The sequence below is a fragment of the Dermacentor andersoni genome, chromosome 9 (assembly GCF_023375885.2).
Source record: "Dermacentor andersoni chromosome 9, qqDerAnde1_hic_scaffold, whole genome shotgun sequence".
In the NCBI taxonomy this organism is placed as follows: domain Eukaryota; kingdom Metazoa; phylum Arthropoda; class Arachnida; order Ixodida; family Ixodidae; genus Dermacentor; species Dermacentor andersoni.
In genome coordinates this window covers 113252241-113269673 of record NC_092822.1, presented here as the reverse complement: position 1 = coordinate 113269673, position 17433 = coordinate 113252241, and the positions used below count along the sequence as shown (strand labels likewise).

Sequence of the window (17433 nt, the reverse complement as noted above, 5' to 3'; positions counted from 1 at the left end):
AAGCCACAGTCGGCAAAGTACTGCTGTTTCGAGGCGAGAGAGTCCAGGTGGGGGTCGAAGTCGAAGGGATGGGTCCAGTCGGTGTAGGCGTGTATGCTTTAAGCTGGGTGTGTTCCATAATGTTTTGATGGCTTCATTTGCAAGCACACGAATTTTCGTTGCAGCGTCGGTTCTTGAGAATGGAATGGAGTCTTGCAAGCCCTCCTCGTGTGCAGATCGTGCTGCTGCGTCGGCATGTTCATTGCCCATTATGCCACAGTGGCTTGGAATTCACTGCAACGTGATGTCGTGCCCTTGCTCGACGAGGTGTTGAAGCAGCAGTCTGATTTCCATAACTAGTTGTTCGTGGGGTCCTCGGCGTAAGGCAGAAACCAAACAATGAAGAGCAGCCTTGGAGTCAGTGAACACGCCCCATTTCCTGGGTAGTAATTCAGAAATTACACGAAGTGCACAACGAATAGCAGCAAGCTCCGCGGCAGTCGATGTAGTCTGGTGAGATAGTCGAATTTTTATGGTGGAAGGTTTTGCAGGAAAGATCACCGATCCTGCAGACCCATTCACCGTGGTTGAAGCGTCAGTATAAAGATGATGATGCTCGTTGTACGTCTCATACAGCAAGAGCAGTGAAAGCTGCTTGAGTGCTGGAGCCGAGAGTTGGGCTTTTGTTCGTATTCCTGGTACCCTTAGTCGAATATTTGCTTGAGCCAAGCACCATGGTGGAAACGGAACTTTCGCTGAAGCTGCATAACCTGATAGAAGGTATGCACGATAAAACAGGACTGTTTCACAAAAGGAAGCACGTGGTCGATCCTCTGGCAGTGAGGCTAGATGATGGGCAGGGGCTCGAGCAAGGTGTCTTACGTGTGCTCTGAGCGCTTCCATGACTATATGGGTCTTGGCTGGGAAATCGTGTGCAATGGCAATTGTTTCAGCCGTTGACGAACACCGCGGCAATCCAAGACACACTCTAAGTGCCTGGGCCTGGACGCTTTCGAGTGTACGGATATTACTTCTGCAGGTGTTGGTCAGCACAGGCAAACTGTATCGCAAATACCCAACAAAGAGCGTCCTGTACAGTTGCATCATTGCATGTACTGAAGTACCCCATACATTTCCTCCAAGAAACTTAAACACATTAGAGATATCTGTCAGGCGCTTCTTTAGGTAGGCCACATGAGGACTCCAGCGGAGGTCACGATCAATTATTACGCCTAAGAATCGGTGCGTCCTGATATAAGGTATGCTTCGACCGTCGATAGAGACATCGTATGATCTCATTGGCTTTCGGCTAAACGCGACCAATGCGCATTTTTCTGGCGAGATCTTGAGGCCTTGTTCATTTAAGTATGCCGATGTTGACGTGGCAGCTTTTTGAAGCCTAGCGCGTACTTGCGGCCGTGTCACACCAGATGCCCGGACGCAGATGTCGTCGGCATACATTGATATTTTAACTGTGTTTGGAAGTCGTTCCACGAGACCAATGAGTACAAGGTTGAAAAGCGTGGGACTCAAGACACCGCCTTGTGGAACTCCATGATGCGTATAATATTGCGAGGTTGGGCCAGCTTCAGTGTTAAGAAAGAGAGACCGCCTATGTAAATAACTGCGAGTCCAACGATATAATGGACCGCCTAGGCCCACCGATTCCAATGCTTCAAGTATAGCGTCATGAAGAACGTTGTCGTAGGCTCCCTTTATGTCTAAGAACATTGCGACAGATAACCTCTTACACGTCTTTTGGTGTTGAACATAGGTTACCAGATCGATAACGTTGTCGATAGAACATCGGTGACGTCGAAAACCAGCCATGGCGTCCGGGTAGATTTCGTAATGTTCAAGGTACCACTCAAGTCTGGCGAGAATCATTCGCTCCATTACCTTCCCAACGCAACTTGCCAGCGCAATTGGTCGGTATGAAGTAATCTCTAAGGGAGACTTGTCAGGCTTAAGAAGCGGTACCAGGCGGCTGATCTTCCAATCTTGGGGAACGTTGCCCTCCTGTCACGACTCGTTATAGATATTAAGGAGTGCTCTTCGTGCCCGTTCACCAAGGTGACAGCATGCGGTAAGATATGCCATCCGGACCAGGCGACGACGACCGATTACATAGGGCGAGCGCCGCGTCAAGCTCTTGCGTCGTGAAAAGCCGATCCATGCGTGAATCTCGTGAATCTGGAATACGGTTCAATGTAAGCGAACCTGTACGAGTTGGCTGGCCCGCAATCATAGCACTCATAGCAATCATAGCAAGCATAGCAATCATAGCAAGAAGTCTTCCGCCACATCAATGTCTTGTCGGCGCTGGAATAGTGCTAGGGCCTTAAACGGGAAACACTGTTCCGGAACAGAACGTAGACCTCGCACAGTTCTCCAGATTTGAGATAGCGGTTTGCGGGGATCTAGCGACGTACAAAATTTCGACCACCGCTGAGCCTCTAGTTTGTCCATGCGGCGTTGTATCTTCTTTTGCGTTCGCCTGGCTGTTCTTAGATCCTAAATTGACTTAATGCGTCGATATCTTCTTTCGGCACGACGGTGAATCGCACGAAGCCGCTCCAATTCCAGGTCGAATTCAGAATACCTTGGAGAACACGTGAGTGTGCGCGTGGCTGTCTGTGCCGTTTGCTTGATAGCTTGTTGAAGTCCACAAGAGAGGCCTTTGTGACAAGCGTCCTCAATGTGGGATTTAAAGACAGTCCAATCTATTCTTCGTATCGTGGTGGACGTATACGTGTTAGACATTCCCTTGATCTTGAGGTAAGTGGGGATGTGGTCACTTCCGTGCGTTTCAATGTCCAAAAACCACTTAACATGTGTGGCGAGGCGGTGGGAGACGAAAGTCAAATCGAGGCAGCTGCTGTACGTTATTCCCCACAGATATGTTGGACTCGCGTCATTCAGCAGGTAGAGACCATTGTTGGAAACTAATAAAGCTAGTCGTCTTCCTGTCGCGTTAACCTTAGAGCTTCCCCAAATGGTTTGGTGTGCGTTGAAGCCCCCGGTGATAATCCATGGACCAGGTTATATTTTTAAGATGTCTTCTAGCCTTTTGGTGTCAAATCGGCTTGATGGAGACAGATACACCCCCAAGAGTGCAAAGGTGACATTCCTATTTTTAACAGTCATGCACACATACTGATTGTCGTCATGAGGTTGCACCAGTTGGACGACGTAAGTAAGTTCACGGCGAATAAACACGACGACCTTGCTACTTTTGATGTCACTTGATGAGAACGTTGTCTCGTAGCCGGATAGTCTTATTGGATGGGATAATCTTGGCTCACAGATGACAATGATTGGAAATCGGTTAGTGAGAACAAATTGACGAAAATCGGCGATGCGAGATCTTAGACCTCTCGCGTTCCACTGAAGGATCGACGCTTCTCTGACCTCCTTACGAAATGACTGGTGATTGTCAGTCATGGCTTCACTCAAGGCTTGCTAGGACGGGGCTCAGCGCGTCGAGCACTTGTAGTCCACTTCGAGCAGATGGAGTGTCAATGCTTGTCAGCATGGCCCTGATGACATTCACAATGGATCGCAGCACCGGGATCATTTGGCAGTCGACTGTTGAAGCCTCACCAAAAGAAGCGGGCTTCGATGGGAACATCAAGCGTGGAGGCTCCTTAGAAGACTGAGAGCTTGCAAGCGCCGGCCACTCTTCCACGGGGGCAGCGTTTCCCGTCTGAGGCCTCCTTGTGCTCTCGGGCGTTCTATTTGAGGATGATGGCGTTGGCACAAGCGGCGCACGAACTCCACCCTGTCTTGAGCGTTTCCGTCGATGACGACGTCGACGCCGGATCTTTTCTGAGGCTTCTCTATGGGTTGAGTTATCCCTGACCATTTGCTTCAGAACTTCGAACTCTTTTTTCAGTCTTGGGCATTCTTTAGATGTCACTTCATGGGTGCCTTTACAGTTGCCACACCTAAAGTTTGTTGCACGGCAGACATCTACAGTGTGTGACTCCGCGCACCAGGGCACATTGGGGAGTTTGCGCAGGCGCCCTTAACATGCCCGATCTTGAAGCACTTGTGGCATTGAAGCGGCTTTGGGACAAACCGCCGTACGACATGTCGGAAGTGACCGACCTTTACGTGAGAAGGGATGGAATCCCCCTTGAACACAATCTTCACACAACGGCTGTTGCCGAGTCGGCATACGTGCGTGATGACCACTCCTTCGTATGCCGGTTTGATCAGAATTGGCAGGTCCGAGTTCGAAATAGCCAAGTCAACATCGTAGATCACACCTGCAGTGCAGGCCTCATCCATTGGTATGATCGGTCGTACTTTTATGTTCCCCAATTCTGTTATCTGACGTAGCGTCTCCAGCGTGGTTCCACAGGTTGTGTCGACAGCTAGAACATTCTTTCGTGTGTTCGGCCGGACTTCCTTGATTTCGTTTGGCGCCTTTCCCTCAAGAAAAACAGAGAGAGCTTGCCTGTTCAATACTCGAAGGTTGACGGAAGAATCCACCGGCATGAAGAGGATGGTGTGCGGCCAGCGTTCACTACCTGCCTGCATGGTTGACGTACTCGCTGGTGACGACGCCTTGATAAGCCTCCTTTTAGCCCTTCGGCTCCTCACCGACACGAAGCTGTCATCGGATGAGTCGTCACCTGTGATTGAGTAGACCTTTGTGTCTTCGCTGGTGCTGGACCAGGTGCCTCGTTTCCTTGAAGAACTTGTCAATGTAGTGATCTGGCCAGACGGGCCGGCAATAGGCTCTGCATCCATGGCCACAGGAGTAAGAGTCTCTCTGGAGCGTTCACTGGTGGTTGACCAGGTGCCTTGACTCATAGAAGAGCTTGCAGTTGCAGACTTCTGACTGCACGAGCCTGCGGAACGTTCCGCGTCCATCGCCTCAAGCCAGGACGCGGGAAGCGCTCCAGAGACTGATGAAAATTTGACGAAAAACTGGCTAGCTGGCAAAACCAAAACAAAGCAAAGTAACCAAAACGCCCATATGGCCCATAAGGTAATTAGTTAAGAAGATAATTAGTTAGTTTTTTAATTAGTCAATTCCGCATATTATTCTTTTATGTAAGCAGTGTCTGCCGCTTTGAGTAGACCACCCCATGAACTAGAACTGTGCAATCTGTCACAGGCAACCTTTAAAAACTTTTGAAAATGTTCGCTGAAACAACCTGTATATTGCAGCTGATGGTTGTCCACTCCGGACTACTGTCAGTTGCACTTCGCTCCTCGAAGAGGCAGGACGTCAAATAGGGGCGACGTAATGCTAAGGAATTTCTGTCGCATTCACCGCTAAATCGCCACTGAATCTTTAATGTGTTGGACTGCCCCTCATATAACGTTGTCGCGCGACGCAAGACGGCGCAACAGATGCAGCACCCGAAATTTCTTGACAGTTGGCGCTAAACTTGTAGCAAAAGATGCGTGTCTGATCCGATTGTATGCGCGACGCGAAAAGTGCTCTAGGTTCTATATTATACGCTAACACAAACGATTGCTCTGGAACGTACAGTGAGTCACGTACAAGGAGCGAACTCACTCGGCCCATCAGTTCGATTTCCAGGACCGATGACCGCGCTCGCCGCTGTCGTGCTTTGTGCGTTATGTCTTTCTGGGCACACAAGCTATGGTCACGTACTTAAACTGTCTCATTAAGTTATGGACACATACTTTCTAACTGGCTCTGTTCATCCCCGTCGCTAACGTGGCAGCATGCAGCCGCCATTTCCGAACCTCTCCATTTTTGTATAGCGAGAAACTGCCCACGGCCCCAAAATCTCTGCACTGCACTACACTATGCCATAGCTTGCCCCCCAAAAAAGAAACTTGCAGTGACCGTAGGCGGTACGTTGTCAATCCCTTGGGAGCGTGACTGGCAGCATGCACTAGTTTGCGAGCGTGATGTCGTATACTAGAGGTTAAAGCGATGTAAATTCTAGTTTAGGTGCACGCCTACTTACCTTTAATAGAAGTTAAATTTGTAAAGGTTGATGTTTAACTTATAGATTAAAGGTGCACAAATTTCTGAGAATATACCCCTATAATAAATGTTACCGTGCTAAGAGTGTAAGCACAGGCCACTGCAAATCATCACGAAGTTACTGTCGGTAACCTTTCGCGTTCCGCTTGCGAATGTTTGCTGCCTAATTGATACCTAATTGATTGCTCATTGGCTAGTCGGTGAGTCATGATAATGCTGAAGCGGCACACTTGAAATAGACACGTTCCCGCACATGTCCTTTTTTCAGGTGTTCGTGAAAGTGTCCATTTCAAGTGCGCTGCTTTATCCAGATTTCCTGATTTTGCAGCAAGACATAGCGCGCACTGTTTTTGTTTCACTGTTGTACTGGTGTTGTTTTTTTTCGACGGTTTTTTCTGTCCTGTTTTTTCGGACGAATGACATGAGGCAAATGTAAATGGACGATGATTGAGAATATTCGCGGCTGTGATGCTATGAGGCGTACGCTTATGCCTCTCATCATGCTGATGAGGTTTTTCCCGTGAAAGCGTCAAATGGCCCACTGGGTGGGAAAGCTGGCGTCCGTCGTCTGTAGCCGAGAAACGGCGCCTAATTTGCCATCGCCTGCGACGCCGCCTCACGAGCGCGCCACAACAGAGCAGTGCGGGTGAGAGCGAAGACATGCTGGCGCTTCAGCGCACCAGGTGTTGCGTTAGGGAAGAGGGCATCGCCGCGACGCCACGTCACCCTCGCTTTCGCTCTCGAAAGGCTGTGTTATCTGCGCGTTCCTTGCCCACGCAAGGTGTCGTCTACGTTCTAATTGCGCCTCGGTAAGGACAGATGAAAACGCCACAAGTGTCTGAACGCGCTCGCTTGACCGTGAGTTCGTAACTCAATGGAGCGCTTAGTGGCCTTCAGTTGAACATTAATGCTTTCTTATTCACAACTCATAAGAAGTGCTTAGTTGTCCTCGTATGGTTTTGCTTATTTGATTGGCACAACATTATTAAAAACCTAAAGGCCCCCAACCAGAAATGCATGTTGCACCACAAACATTACTGTCACAAATAAAGCTTGTAAATGTTGCGATGACGTTTTCTACAATGGCGTTCGTGGGACCAAATTATTAATTTTCTTATTTATGTAACTCTAGTTCAAGGCGTTCTTTACTTACTTCACGTGATTTTTTTCCGCACCGACAGTCCGTTATGTAGTCTCCATACGCTATGTTCTTCGGCCTAATCAGGACGGTGCGCTAGCGAAGTGTTGTGCGTTTTACTTCAGATGACGTTATTCAGTACAGAGCTTCAGGTTCGCATACTTCAGTCAAACTCTTTGCTCAAGAAGCCAAACCGACATACAAGTTGAAGTAATACAAATCTCAGGATCAGGGCCCGTATCCACAATGAGTTCTTGAGCTAGAATTGGTGAGACAAAATCCCAGCAGCTGGACGCTGAAAATTAGCTAAGGTGGCGGCTCAATGGCAAAACCCACTTACGAATGAAGAGCTTCGGGAATTCGGCCCCAGATTCGAAGCAACCTTCCATTCTTTCAAGTACAAGTGTTCAACATCTCAATTAAAGGTATAAAATTAGGCGAATGACCGCGCTTTCTATTCGCTTGTAGAACTTTGACTGCGCATCGGCTTTTTTTTTTTTTTTTTTTTTTTGCTGGAAAGTGATTGGGTGATTGATTTTGACGTCATAAAGAAACGCGCGGGCTAAGAGAGACGTCCTAGTCGTAGGCTTCAGATTAATTTGTTCCTTTTTGGTGTGTTTATCTTTTTTAACATGGCCACCAAGCTTGGTTCAGCTTTCTGTTCCAGTGTCACGTGAGTGCGGCCGCCACTGTCAAAGCTGTGACCTCGTGCTCAACACCTCGACTCGTGGGCCGCTAAGCCGCATAGGATGGTGTCGTCAGAAATGCTTGAACTTGACGTCATTTTATTTTATGTTTTCTTTACTTGATTGCTCCGGTTGTGCTGCGATGGCGCAGTCATGGGTATTCCATTTTTCATTCGTTTTCGTTGATCAATTTATGTTTTTATACCTTCCTACGCTTTTATTTTTATTTATATTTTTGCATTTTGTGGCACAATTATTGCATTTTGTGGCACAATTATTCTGTCCAACCCAAATCCCGCAGCATGAACCTCATTATATATTTTTTACTCCTGCTGATGTATAAGTGTATTCTATGTATTAATCTGTATTTCTAAACAGTTTTACATTGCCATGTTTGTATGTCAATGTACTTTTTGAATGCCCTTTCTGTTACGATCCCTGACGGGATTGACAGTATTGCATAAATAAATAAAAAGAAGAGACGTCGGGCACTGGCGAACGTTTCTCGCGCAATTTCGGGTCCGAGAGTGAAACACGCCTGCCCCGCTGCAATGTCGCAGGTGCTGCTGGCCGAGCTGAAGGGCACGAAGCGCCACTACGCGGTCAAATGCCTCAAGAAGGACGTGGTGCTGGAGGACGACGACGTCGAGTGCACGCTCATCGAGCGTAGGGTGCTCGCCATGGGCACGCAGCACCCGTTCCTCTGCAACCTGTTCTGCACCTTCCAGTCGCAGGTGCGTGCGCGCGCAGAAGCGGAACGAACGGTGTAGCCCAAAAAATTAAAAGTCCCCATCACGATTGTCATGACGTCTTCGGTCATACAGTACATATTAGTATAGAGAAAACACGGGAAAGGCGGGAGATGGAAATTCCAGACGATGAGAAAAACGAGAGAGAAGGTGAAAGCCGCGAGCCAACGGTCCGACAAGAGGGCTTGAAAAAGACAAGCCCTTTTGTAGAAACGTTCGCTCCCGCTTTTACCTCGTTCGCATTTTGCTCATGCTACTATAGACGCATGCCGATGAGGCAGACCACCTGCTGCACCTGTAGACTTTATGCCGGAACGTCTAACAGATCCTTAATAGGAAGCTTTAGCTCAGGAGCTCCTCTATGTAAATCCACGGCAAAGGAGAACTTGTTTTTCTGTGCAACCGCCAGCCCGATTTAGATTACTTGTTGCATTAAAAATAACAAGACAGAATCTAGTAATTCTAGCAGAAGGCTTTTTAATATGCTTGACCTTTCAGTAAAATTACTAAAAATTCCAAGAGGTCAAGAGCTCGCTTAATATTACGTTTAGAACATTGCATGTGAGCAATAAAATGAACATGACAATTCCGTACGTAAGCGGTACTTGATAATTCATCTAAAGTGGACAAAATTGATGTGCCCTACAACGCTTTGTAATGTGTTCCTAATTAGAAAGTAAGGCTTTAACAGAGCTCTTGGAACATTGTAGTGCTTTTGCGTAAGCTGTGAGTACATCATATCTGTCCGCTTGTGATTCGTTACAAGATGCAGTTTACAGAACCGCGATATCTGTTTTTTATGCAGAGTTACAGATTTGTAAAACATTGTGTGGCTATGCTCTCTTTAGCGTATATATATTTGGCAATATTGCTTGCAAAAATTGCTAGAATTTCTCTTTCTCTATCAGATGCAGTAAATTTTGTTATGATTGGTCCAGCCGCTGTCTCATACAAGAATTTTTGCGCTTTGCAAATATTTGAATTGGGAAAATGAGGTTGCCCCCCACACAAATCTTCCTCTTAAGCAACTTAAATCTCGATGGCTGATACTCGTTGAGCTCGGGAATCTTTCGTGGAGTATTTTAATGGTTTCAGCGGACAAAGTGGCCGTCTCGCCCAAAAGGCTAAGCACAAGAAGCGATAGCAAGATAGCGCTGCGTCAACTTCTTCGGACAGTGTCGTAACAATACACGGGGGCATCACGTTTTCATGACGCAGCACGCGAGGCCACTGCCGATGCGCTGCAGAAACAACGCCCTGGCAGCTAGGCCAGGTGTCTCAAAACGCCGGCGTAAAGACCCTCAAGCTTGAGGGGTTTTCCGCTGGTGCGATAAGGACGGTCGCCAGCGGCGTTGCAGGCATCGCTCCTCAAAAGAAGACCGAAGAAAAAATATCGGCGTTTGTCAGTTCCTAATGAAAGTATTTGATGTAGCTTGAGCTTGCAGTCTGCTATCTGTTCCGCGTAGACCATTGTATGCGCCCCAATATGGTACGCACACAGCTTATCAGCTGTTACGCTTTAGTGTGTGGGCACACCAAGGTGCCGAAGAAATCCGGAAATGAAGCGAAAACCGGAGCTGAACCATCATTTTCAGCTAAACCCGAATCGAGCTCATACTTCTTCCGACAGAGAGAGAGAGAAGAAACTTTATTAATGAATGGCCGGCAGTTTCGGCTTAGAACTTTTTGGGGGAACCGTTCAAAAACAGTTTGACCACAGGTTCAGCACAGTGGCACTGTTTCTGAAATTCTACGAGTGCAGGCGCCTCTTTCTTTTATTCAGCGCAGTGCGCGATGTGCTACCTCGCGAACATTCGCGCAGTTCCAGAGTGATCTCGCTGACTCATCCAAATGTGCGCGCATGGTTGCTTCAGCTGTACATTGGGCGTCGAGTCGGCGGGCACTGTATAGACAGAGCGTCATCGACGCTCAGCCGTAGTGGAGGACTCAAGCTTGGGCTCAGGGTATCTGCGGTCTTCAGGCACAGCAATGCACGGGTTGGGCTATTGGATGTGCTTGTTGCAGTCTGTACTGTGCTTCAGTAACTGGTGTTGCTTATATAGTGTGATTGGGAATTCATAAAAGAGTTCTGCGGCAAAGCGAAGACAGCAGCAACGTACTAAAGCGGCAGAGGGGGTATTGTTCCCTGGTGCTCAATTATTAATAAGCGGCATTGCGAATTTATGTAATTGTAGGCACTCTCTAAACCTTTAGGTGGCATTTCTTTTTGCTTCTTAGGCCGTTTGCGCAAATCTTCTGCGGAAAGCCAGGATGAAAGTTATATCGTTCTGGAATGCAAAAATAGTATTCATCCGAGATACTCATGTCGCTAAAATGTCACGCGATGTGTGCCAAGTTCGGCACTGTGCTCGTACTACAAAGTTGTCTGGTCGCATTTGGCCGGCATTAAGACACTGTGACATTGTGTGTCACAATGTACCCCTACAGGCTATCATCAGTACACCTCGTCCACCCGCAAATGCGAAGTTCGTCGTATTGTGTGCGTTTTTCCCTACATTTAAAGAATAACCTTGGGTTGATGTAACTTTGAGAGTAATATTGAAATAAATAACTTAGTGGTACTGCGTTAGCCCACTACGCCAATAATAGAAGTCGCGGCACGAGTTAGAACCTCATTTAATGTTTCGCATTTGTTCAACGCTAGATGTCTGTAAACGAGACCTTGAAACTTCAGTGTTTCAATGTTGTCATTACGAGGTCGAAAGTCTACCCCTTAAAATTTGATAAATTGCCGTATAAAGTAATTGTTGACGTTAGAACAGGTTTCATTGTTGTTTTATGTGTTTTTTTAGAGGCACCGGAGCTTTGGCTAGGTTAGGCGCGCCTGTTTTATATTGTATCTCATTTTTCACTCTAATGGCGGAATATAGAGTGAGTGTCATTTGTGCATTTAAAGAAGAAACATTTCCGACACCTTCGTCCTGTATGTGCGAGGCCCCGCGGAACAACAGGCTCGATGTCTAGAGGAAATATCTGACCGAGTAGCTTAGAGCGACCTTTCAAAATTAGTCAACTGTTTCGACCAGTTCGTAAACACATTTACTGTTGTATGGTTTCGTACACTGTGACATCATATCAGTGTGTCTCGGTGGCCTCAATTATGTGACAGATTTTCGTGATTTTATTTCTGGTTCGATGTGTCACCCGCATCGAAGCAAGCAATTGCATTCGAACTGAACTGGTGGATTTTTTTGTTGCAACCATTCCCTGTGAGTTACAAAGCTGTGCCCTTGCTTTTTCGGGGGGCCGTCGAGAAGTAATATCAGTCATCCACGTACTCGTTATATCTTTTCCCTTATCACGTAATCTGTGTATTCATTGTTTGAGAGAATGTAGTACGAAGTATCCGTGCACCTTACACGTTCGGTACATGCGCACGTGGTAGTGTCCCTTTCTTTGTTGTTTCAGCTGTGCTACAGCCATATACAATACAGCGTTTTAGGTTAGGAGACGCAAGCGGCTTGTGTACGCAAGAACTAAGGGCCACAGTACATCGCATGCGCAGCCCACTACGTCTGGGTCTGCGCATGCGCAGTAATGTCGCCCCCAGTTCTTGCGTACGCAAGCCGCTTGCGTCCCCTAACCTAAATGTCTTCATTGGCTTCATTCACACGGCGTCGTGCGTCTGTGACGCAGAAATCCACAAAATACATTCTGCATTTCCTAAGATGCATACCAGACTAGGTGATTGCTTGCGAATTACACGACATTAAGAGCTTCAGTGTGTCTGCACATGCTAAGCTGTGAACTTCTTTTTCCAATTGCTATATTTTTCCCACTCCCTATTGCAGAGTAGCAGCCAAATTTCGACTGTTTCACTTTCCCGTCGTTTGCGTATCCCTTCCATCCCTCTCTTACTATACGTAGTGGAAGAGCATCAAGATTATATATATTTTTTTTCTTCCAGAGCCACCTCTTCTTTGTAATGGAGTTCCTCAACGGAGGCGATCTGATGTTTCATATACAACAGTCCGGAAAGTTCGACCAAGATCGAGCAAGGTGAGCAACGTGGACCACCTCATCTTGCAGTAACTACAATGCATTTACATATTCTACGGTCGCAGTGGCTGTATTAAATTTGAGAAACAAATCAATTGTAACACTTGTTGTGTTGTTGTTTGCTGCAGAGTGTCAACGTGTTCTGAGTGCTGCAGCCTTTGTCAGGCAAGAATACTGCCTTTTGCTGCAGCACCGGAGACAGCTGTATGTCTCAAACAACTAATAAATTAAAATGAAATGAAAATGAAATGAAAATTACAACGTCTTGAAAAGCTCAATACTGCCGGGAGCAATGTTTATAAAACAAGGCATGTCAAGTCTTTGGCTTCTTTCTGAGGTTACCTTGCACTGAATGATACATTCGTGCCTTGTTGAAACCATGATCTGTTAATTAAACGCCACTTGCCTTGAAATATTCAACTTCGTTTATAGAAATATATTTTATCTAAACTAAGCGACATAAGGCGTTAGGGATAGCGGTTCGAGGTAGCCTTTAACCAGAGGAACATCTTGTTAAACCTCTCGCATTCAATGCAGTTTCTATATGTCTCTTGCACATTTAACAACGTGTTTCCAAACTTCGGACACATCTTCAGAAGGGGTGAGCGGATGAAAATACAAAAGGTTCTCCACATCTTACTCTTGACTCGGTATTCTGGTAAACTAGGCTCACCAAAATTTCAACACTGATTCACCTTGAGTAAGCCTGCTCAAGCAACTTCCACACATTCCCCATCTTCAGAACATATGCTGTACGACACCGCTCTCGGATCATACAATACAGCCCCTACAAGCAGTCATCGGTATTTCTTATAGTTGGTTTTGCTGTTCATAGGTGACGCGAATATCTGCAGATCCTCACGTTCTTGTTTAAATAATTACCATATATGGCCGGATTTCAAAACATGGCGCCTATCAGGGGTTTCTCAATTTGCTATATCTCGGACCTCTATAACCACCAGGCGGATAGCCCTTCCAAACAATCTCCAATAATTTCTATAGCTTTCTCTAGACCATTCAATTCCAATTTATCGGGAAAAAATATCCACCATCTTTGAGCTCATTTGAAACATAGGACTTTGTACAGAATATCGTGCGTCTTGATAAATATCTTAAGTTTCTAATTGTGTTAGGAAAATTTACCAAAAACGGTTTTCACCACAGTTTACAAGTCTGTCTTTAGGATGAAAGCTTTTCGTTTGCTTTTGCTGTTTTCGGCGATAGTTACAGCAGAAATTACTGTTCTGCTTCAAGCTACCTAAACCTTAATATTTGAGAGCAGCCAAAAGAACCAACCTATGAACCGATCCGCCACTTTGACTTCAGAAGCCTAAACCTCAACAAGCCACCTCAACACCCTTGCCTCCCTACAGCACACTTGCCAGAAATGAAAATTAACACACCGTGAGAAGCGAATGAGTGACTTCTCAATTGATCCATCAAAATCAACTAGCCGGGAGACTATACGAATCGGAGCGTTTGTAATGTGTACTTTCAATAGACAACAGCGCAGATAGCCCGCATTCGCTTACAAAAGGCAACACTTATGATTCTATTCGGTGACGTTTCTATTTCTTTTCCAGTTCTTCGTGTACTTGCTTCATGTAAAACTGCTATGTTCGTTTGTGTTTCCAGGTTCTATGCCGCCGAAATTGTCTGCGCCCTAAAATTCCTTCACAAAAGGGGCATCGTGTACAGGTGAGCAAAGTCCTTTCATTCGTTCCTTTCGTTCACTTATACGGTTCTTGTAGCTGAGCATCAAAATGGCTAAGAACTAAAATAGTTTGTCATTGCAGATATTTTTTGACGTACGAATATCAGTCTATTAGTTGCTATGTGTGTTGTTCAATTTTAGAAAACGAAGCTCCACTGAAGATTTACGTTATTGTGACGCTTCCACAAAACACAGCAGAAGAGTTTCTTTGTGCAATATAATGTAACCGTATTGTTAAATAGTCGTCTAAAGAGAAAGACTAAATCCGTGATTAAACGGAACCTTTGCTTAATGCGAAATAAAATTTCACTAAGAAGTTCAAACTTTCTTTCTTGAGCTACGTTAAGAATTAAACTGTGAGATTTAGAAGGGCAGAAATTCGGCCTTGTTGGTACGACATACTGCAAGTGAAACGCAAAAAAACAGGCACGTATCGATTGGTAGCCCATGCGTTGTACCCTCCGTACATCCATGTTTCTTACGCTTCACTTGCAGTAAGTGGGTTTAACGTCACAAAACTGCGCAGTCAATTACAATAGACGGCACCCTCTTTTAATGCATGACAGTTTTGGACAGAGTTAAACAAAATGAAATGTAATGTTCATACGTATTCTAAACTGCACCGGTGGTGCTCGTTCTGATGCTTACCCGCCTACATTCAACATCAACTTCCACGATGCATTGACAGCCTACTGAAATGTACACACAAAACTTACCCGCTAGCTGTAACTCTCGAATGAGTTAAAATATTTCTTCGCGCAGCCTCAGCATTAGGCTCGTATATTTTTTTTTTTCGCACTTTTATGCGCGCACTGCATCTGTGCACTTCCAACCCGTCCTCCTCCCAGAGACCTGAAGCTCGACAACCTCTGCATTGATTCGGACGGTCACGTGCGCATTATCGACTTCGGCATGTGCAAGCTCAAGGTGTACCGGCAGCAGCCACGGGCCTTTTGCGGCACACCCGAGTACATGGCGCCGGAAGTAGGTTGCCCGGAAGTGCATAGAGCGCTCGCGGAAATCACACTAACACATCTACCCCCCTCTTTCTTTTGCGGTGAAACTCACGCTGCTTGCAAGGCGCGCAGATGAGCATCTCTGCCGGTCGCGTTCGGCAATGAAGTTCGGGACCCCTGCCACGCAAGATCTGCACGCTGCGCGTCGAGGGAGTCTAAAGGCAAAAAGTAATTTGAGCTGCGTTAGTAAATTGCGCTACTTAAATTTAACAAAGCCACTCTTAACGCGATAGAGGGCTTCTTAAACGAGGAAGTATACGAAACTGAAGGGTGGGTGGCTACGCCGCCCTGAAGTAGCCGCACGAGTTCGCAGTGACCACATGGATGGCGACGGCAACCTGTTCGGGCGAATTTATTTTTTACTGGTTAAGATAGACTGAACTCGGCACTCTTTAAGAGCTCTTACTGAGCCATAACGGCCCAAACATGAGAAGATAGTTTTAAATCACTGACGTCAGACTGGCGTAGCGGCGCTGTGGTATCGGTGCAAAAGTCAAGAAAATAATCAGTCCTTCATTTTAGATTTTCATAATAAAATAAATGCCACAACATTGAAGAGATAGCATGTTTGTTTTTTAACTAAATAAATCCAAACGCCATATCACATTAAATATGACGAGAACTTGTTCGCTATTATTTCTGACCATAGAGAGTAGTAAAATATATGAAATATTAATTTAGTATAAGTCTAATTATATTATAGTAATTATTACTCGGTAATTGATTTGGGTGAAGTTTCCACTTGAAATAATGCTTAACCGTATCGATACATTACTACGGACGTCACGTTAACCTTATTACGCTTAAATCTGAGTTTTGAGTATCAAACTAGGTGTCCTAAAAACAGTCATTCGCTTTTCGTGTATTGAAAAATATGTTACCAACCTAAATTAATCTACGGTTTTTCCACAGTTACCTTTTAAAGGCGGCCGTAAAGAACCACAGTGCGTTGTTCCAACCTGGTTAAGTATTTCTGCAAGACTCAATTTGCATTCATTTGGAATGAAAAGGGCATTTCTTTTTTTTTTCTTTTTTTTGCTTCGGAAGCAGAATACCATGGCTTCCTATATTGAACGGCGCGCCTAGCTGCTGCGCCGGTACGTTATTATGACGCGATATATTTCAAACAAGTTTCGCGGTGTTTATTCACAAAAGTTTCTCGAACCTCGTTAGGTTGAGAGTGCAACGTAATTCTCGTTTATCGAATAACCATTAACTATTCCGCTGCGGACGCTGCCCTAATCTAATGAAGCCACGAGGAGCTAAAACAAAAAAATTCAATCCCCTTCTTTCGCAAGACAAGCGCCCTCCTCAAGACTAATATTTCCGGTATCCTGGAAGTGTAATTCACTTTTCCAGCGTAGCATAGCACTTTTCTTTGGCGTCGTTTTAAGGCAACTGAATCAGCTTTGCACCAGTTTGTGTTAGAGTCCGCCTTCGTTGGGAATAAGTTTCGTCAGTAAGGCTGCTGGTGCGCTACTAGAGAACAAAAACGCTCCTAGAAAACAGAGTTCCTCGTTTTTGTTTCGGGTGTGCTCACTGCTTCAGGTTCTATCACTCCGCAACAGCCTTTGTCTAAATGTTCAATTTGTACAATGCGAAGGCCGCCGGACATTCGCTTGATCTTTTTTAGCTTCCATCGATAGGGAGAACAGATCTGCAGGAGATATTTGTGCGTAAGTAAAAAAAAAACAATCTTTCGTGCGATTCGCTTGGCACGGGTATTATTAGGTAACTAATTGCCGATTGTCGAGGTGCTCTTCGCGAAGCGCTCTAACATAACTTCGGACACCGTTTGCGCCTGCATGTGCACCAACCCCAATGAAAGCATGCATCCCGACGCTACATAATAGTGTCATTACTCTACGGTGAGCTGCGTGCGAGCTGCTTCGAGCGTATGCTCTGATACCTGAGAAAAAGTGCTAGCGAAAAGCGAGTGTTCCTTTCTTTCTCCTTGCCCTCCTTTTCCTGTTTCTTTTCTTGGCAGGGCATGCAACATTCCGCACATTAAAATGCTTGAGAATAGTAAAAGACGCCGAACAAAATAAGAAATAAGAAATGAAGGCGCAATATTTATTGCTGAGAATACAAGCTAGGCTTTCTTTTTTCTTTTGTCTTCACAGAACTGTGCTAAGAACCTGACGTCAAAATACT

At 45.7% G+C, this 17433-nt stretch overlaps 1 protein-coding gene across 3 annotated transcripts in view; it reads left to right on the top strand.

Moving 5' to 3' along the window:
- LOC126529608 (putative protein kinase C delta type homolog) overlaps positions 1 to 17433 on the top strand; it is a 647502-nt gene that overhangs the window by 561850 nt on the left and 68219 nt on the right. For all 3 annotated transcript variants that reach the window (XM_055069906.1, XM_050177127.2, XM_050177123.3), the window contains 3 exons: positions 8341 to 8514; positions 12458 to 12549; positions 14185 to 14247. In XM_055069906.1, the coding sequence (XP_054925881.1) occupies positions 8341 to 8514; positions 12458 to 12549; positions 14185 to 14247 (329 nt within the window). The remainder of the gene's footprint in view (positions 1 to 8340; positions 8515 to 12457; positions 12550 to 14184; positions 14248 to 17433) is intronic.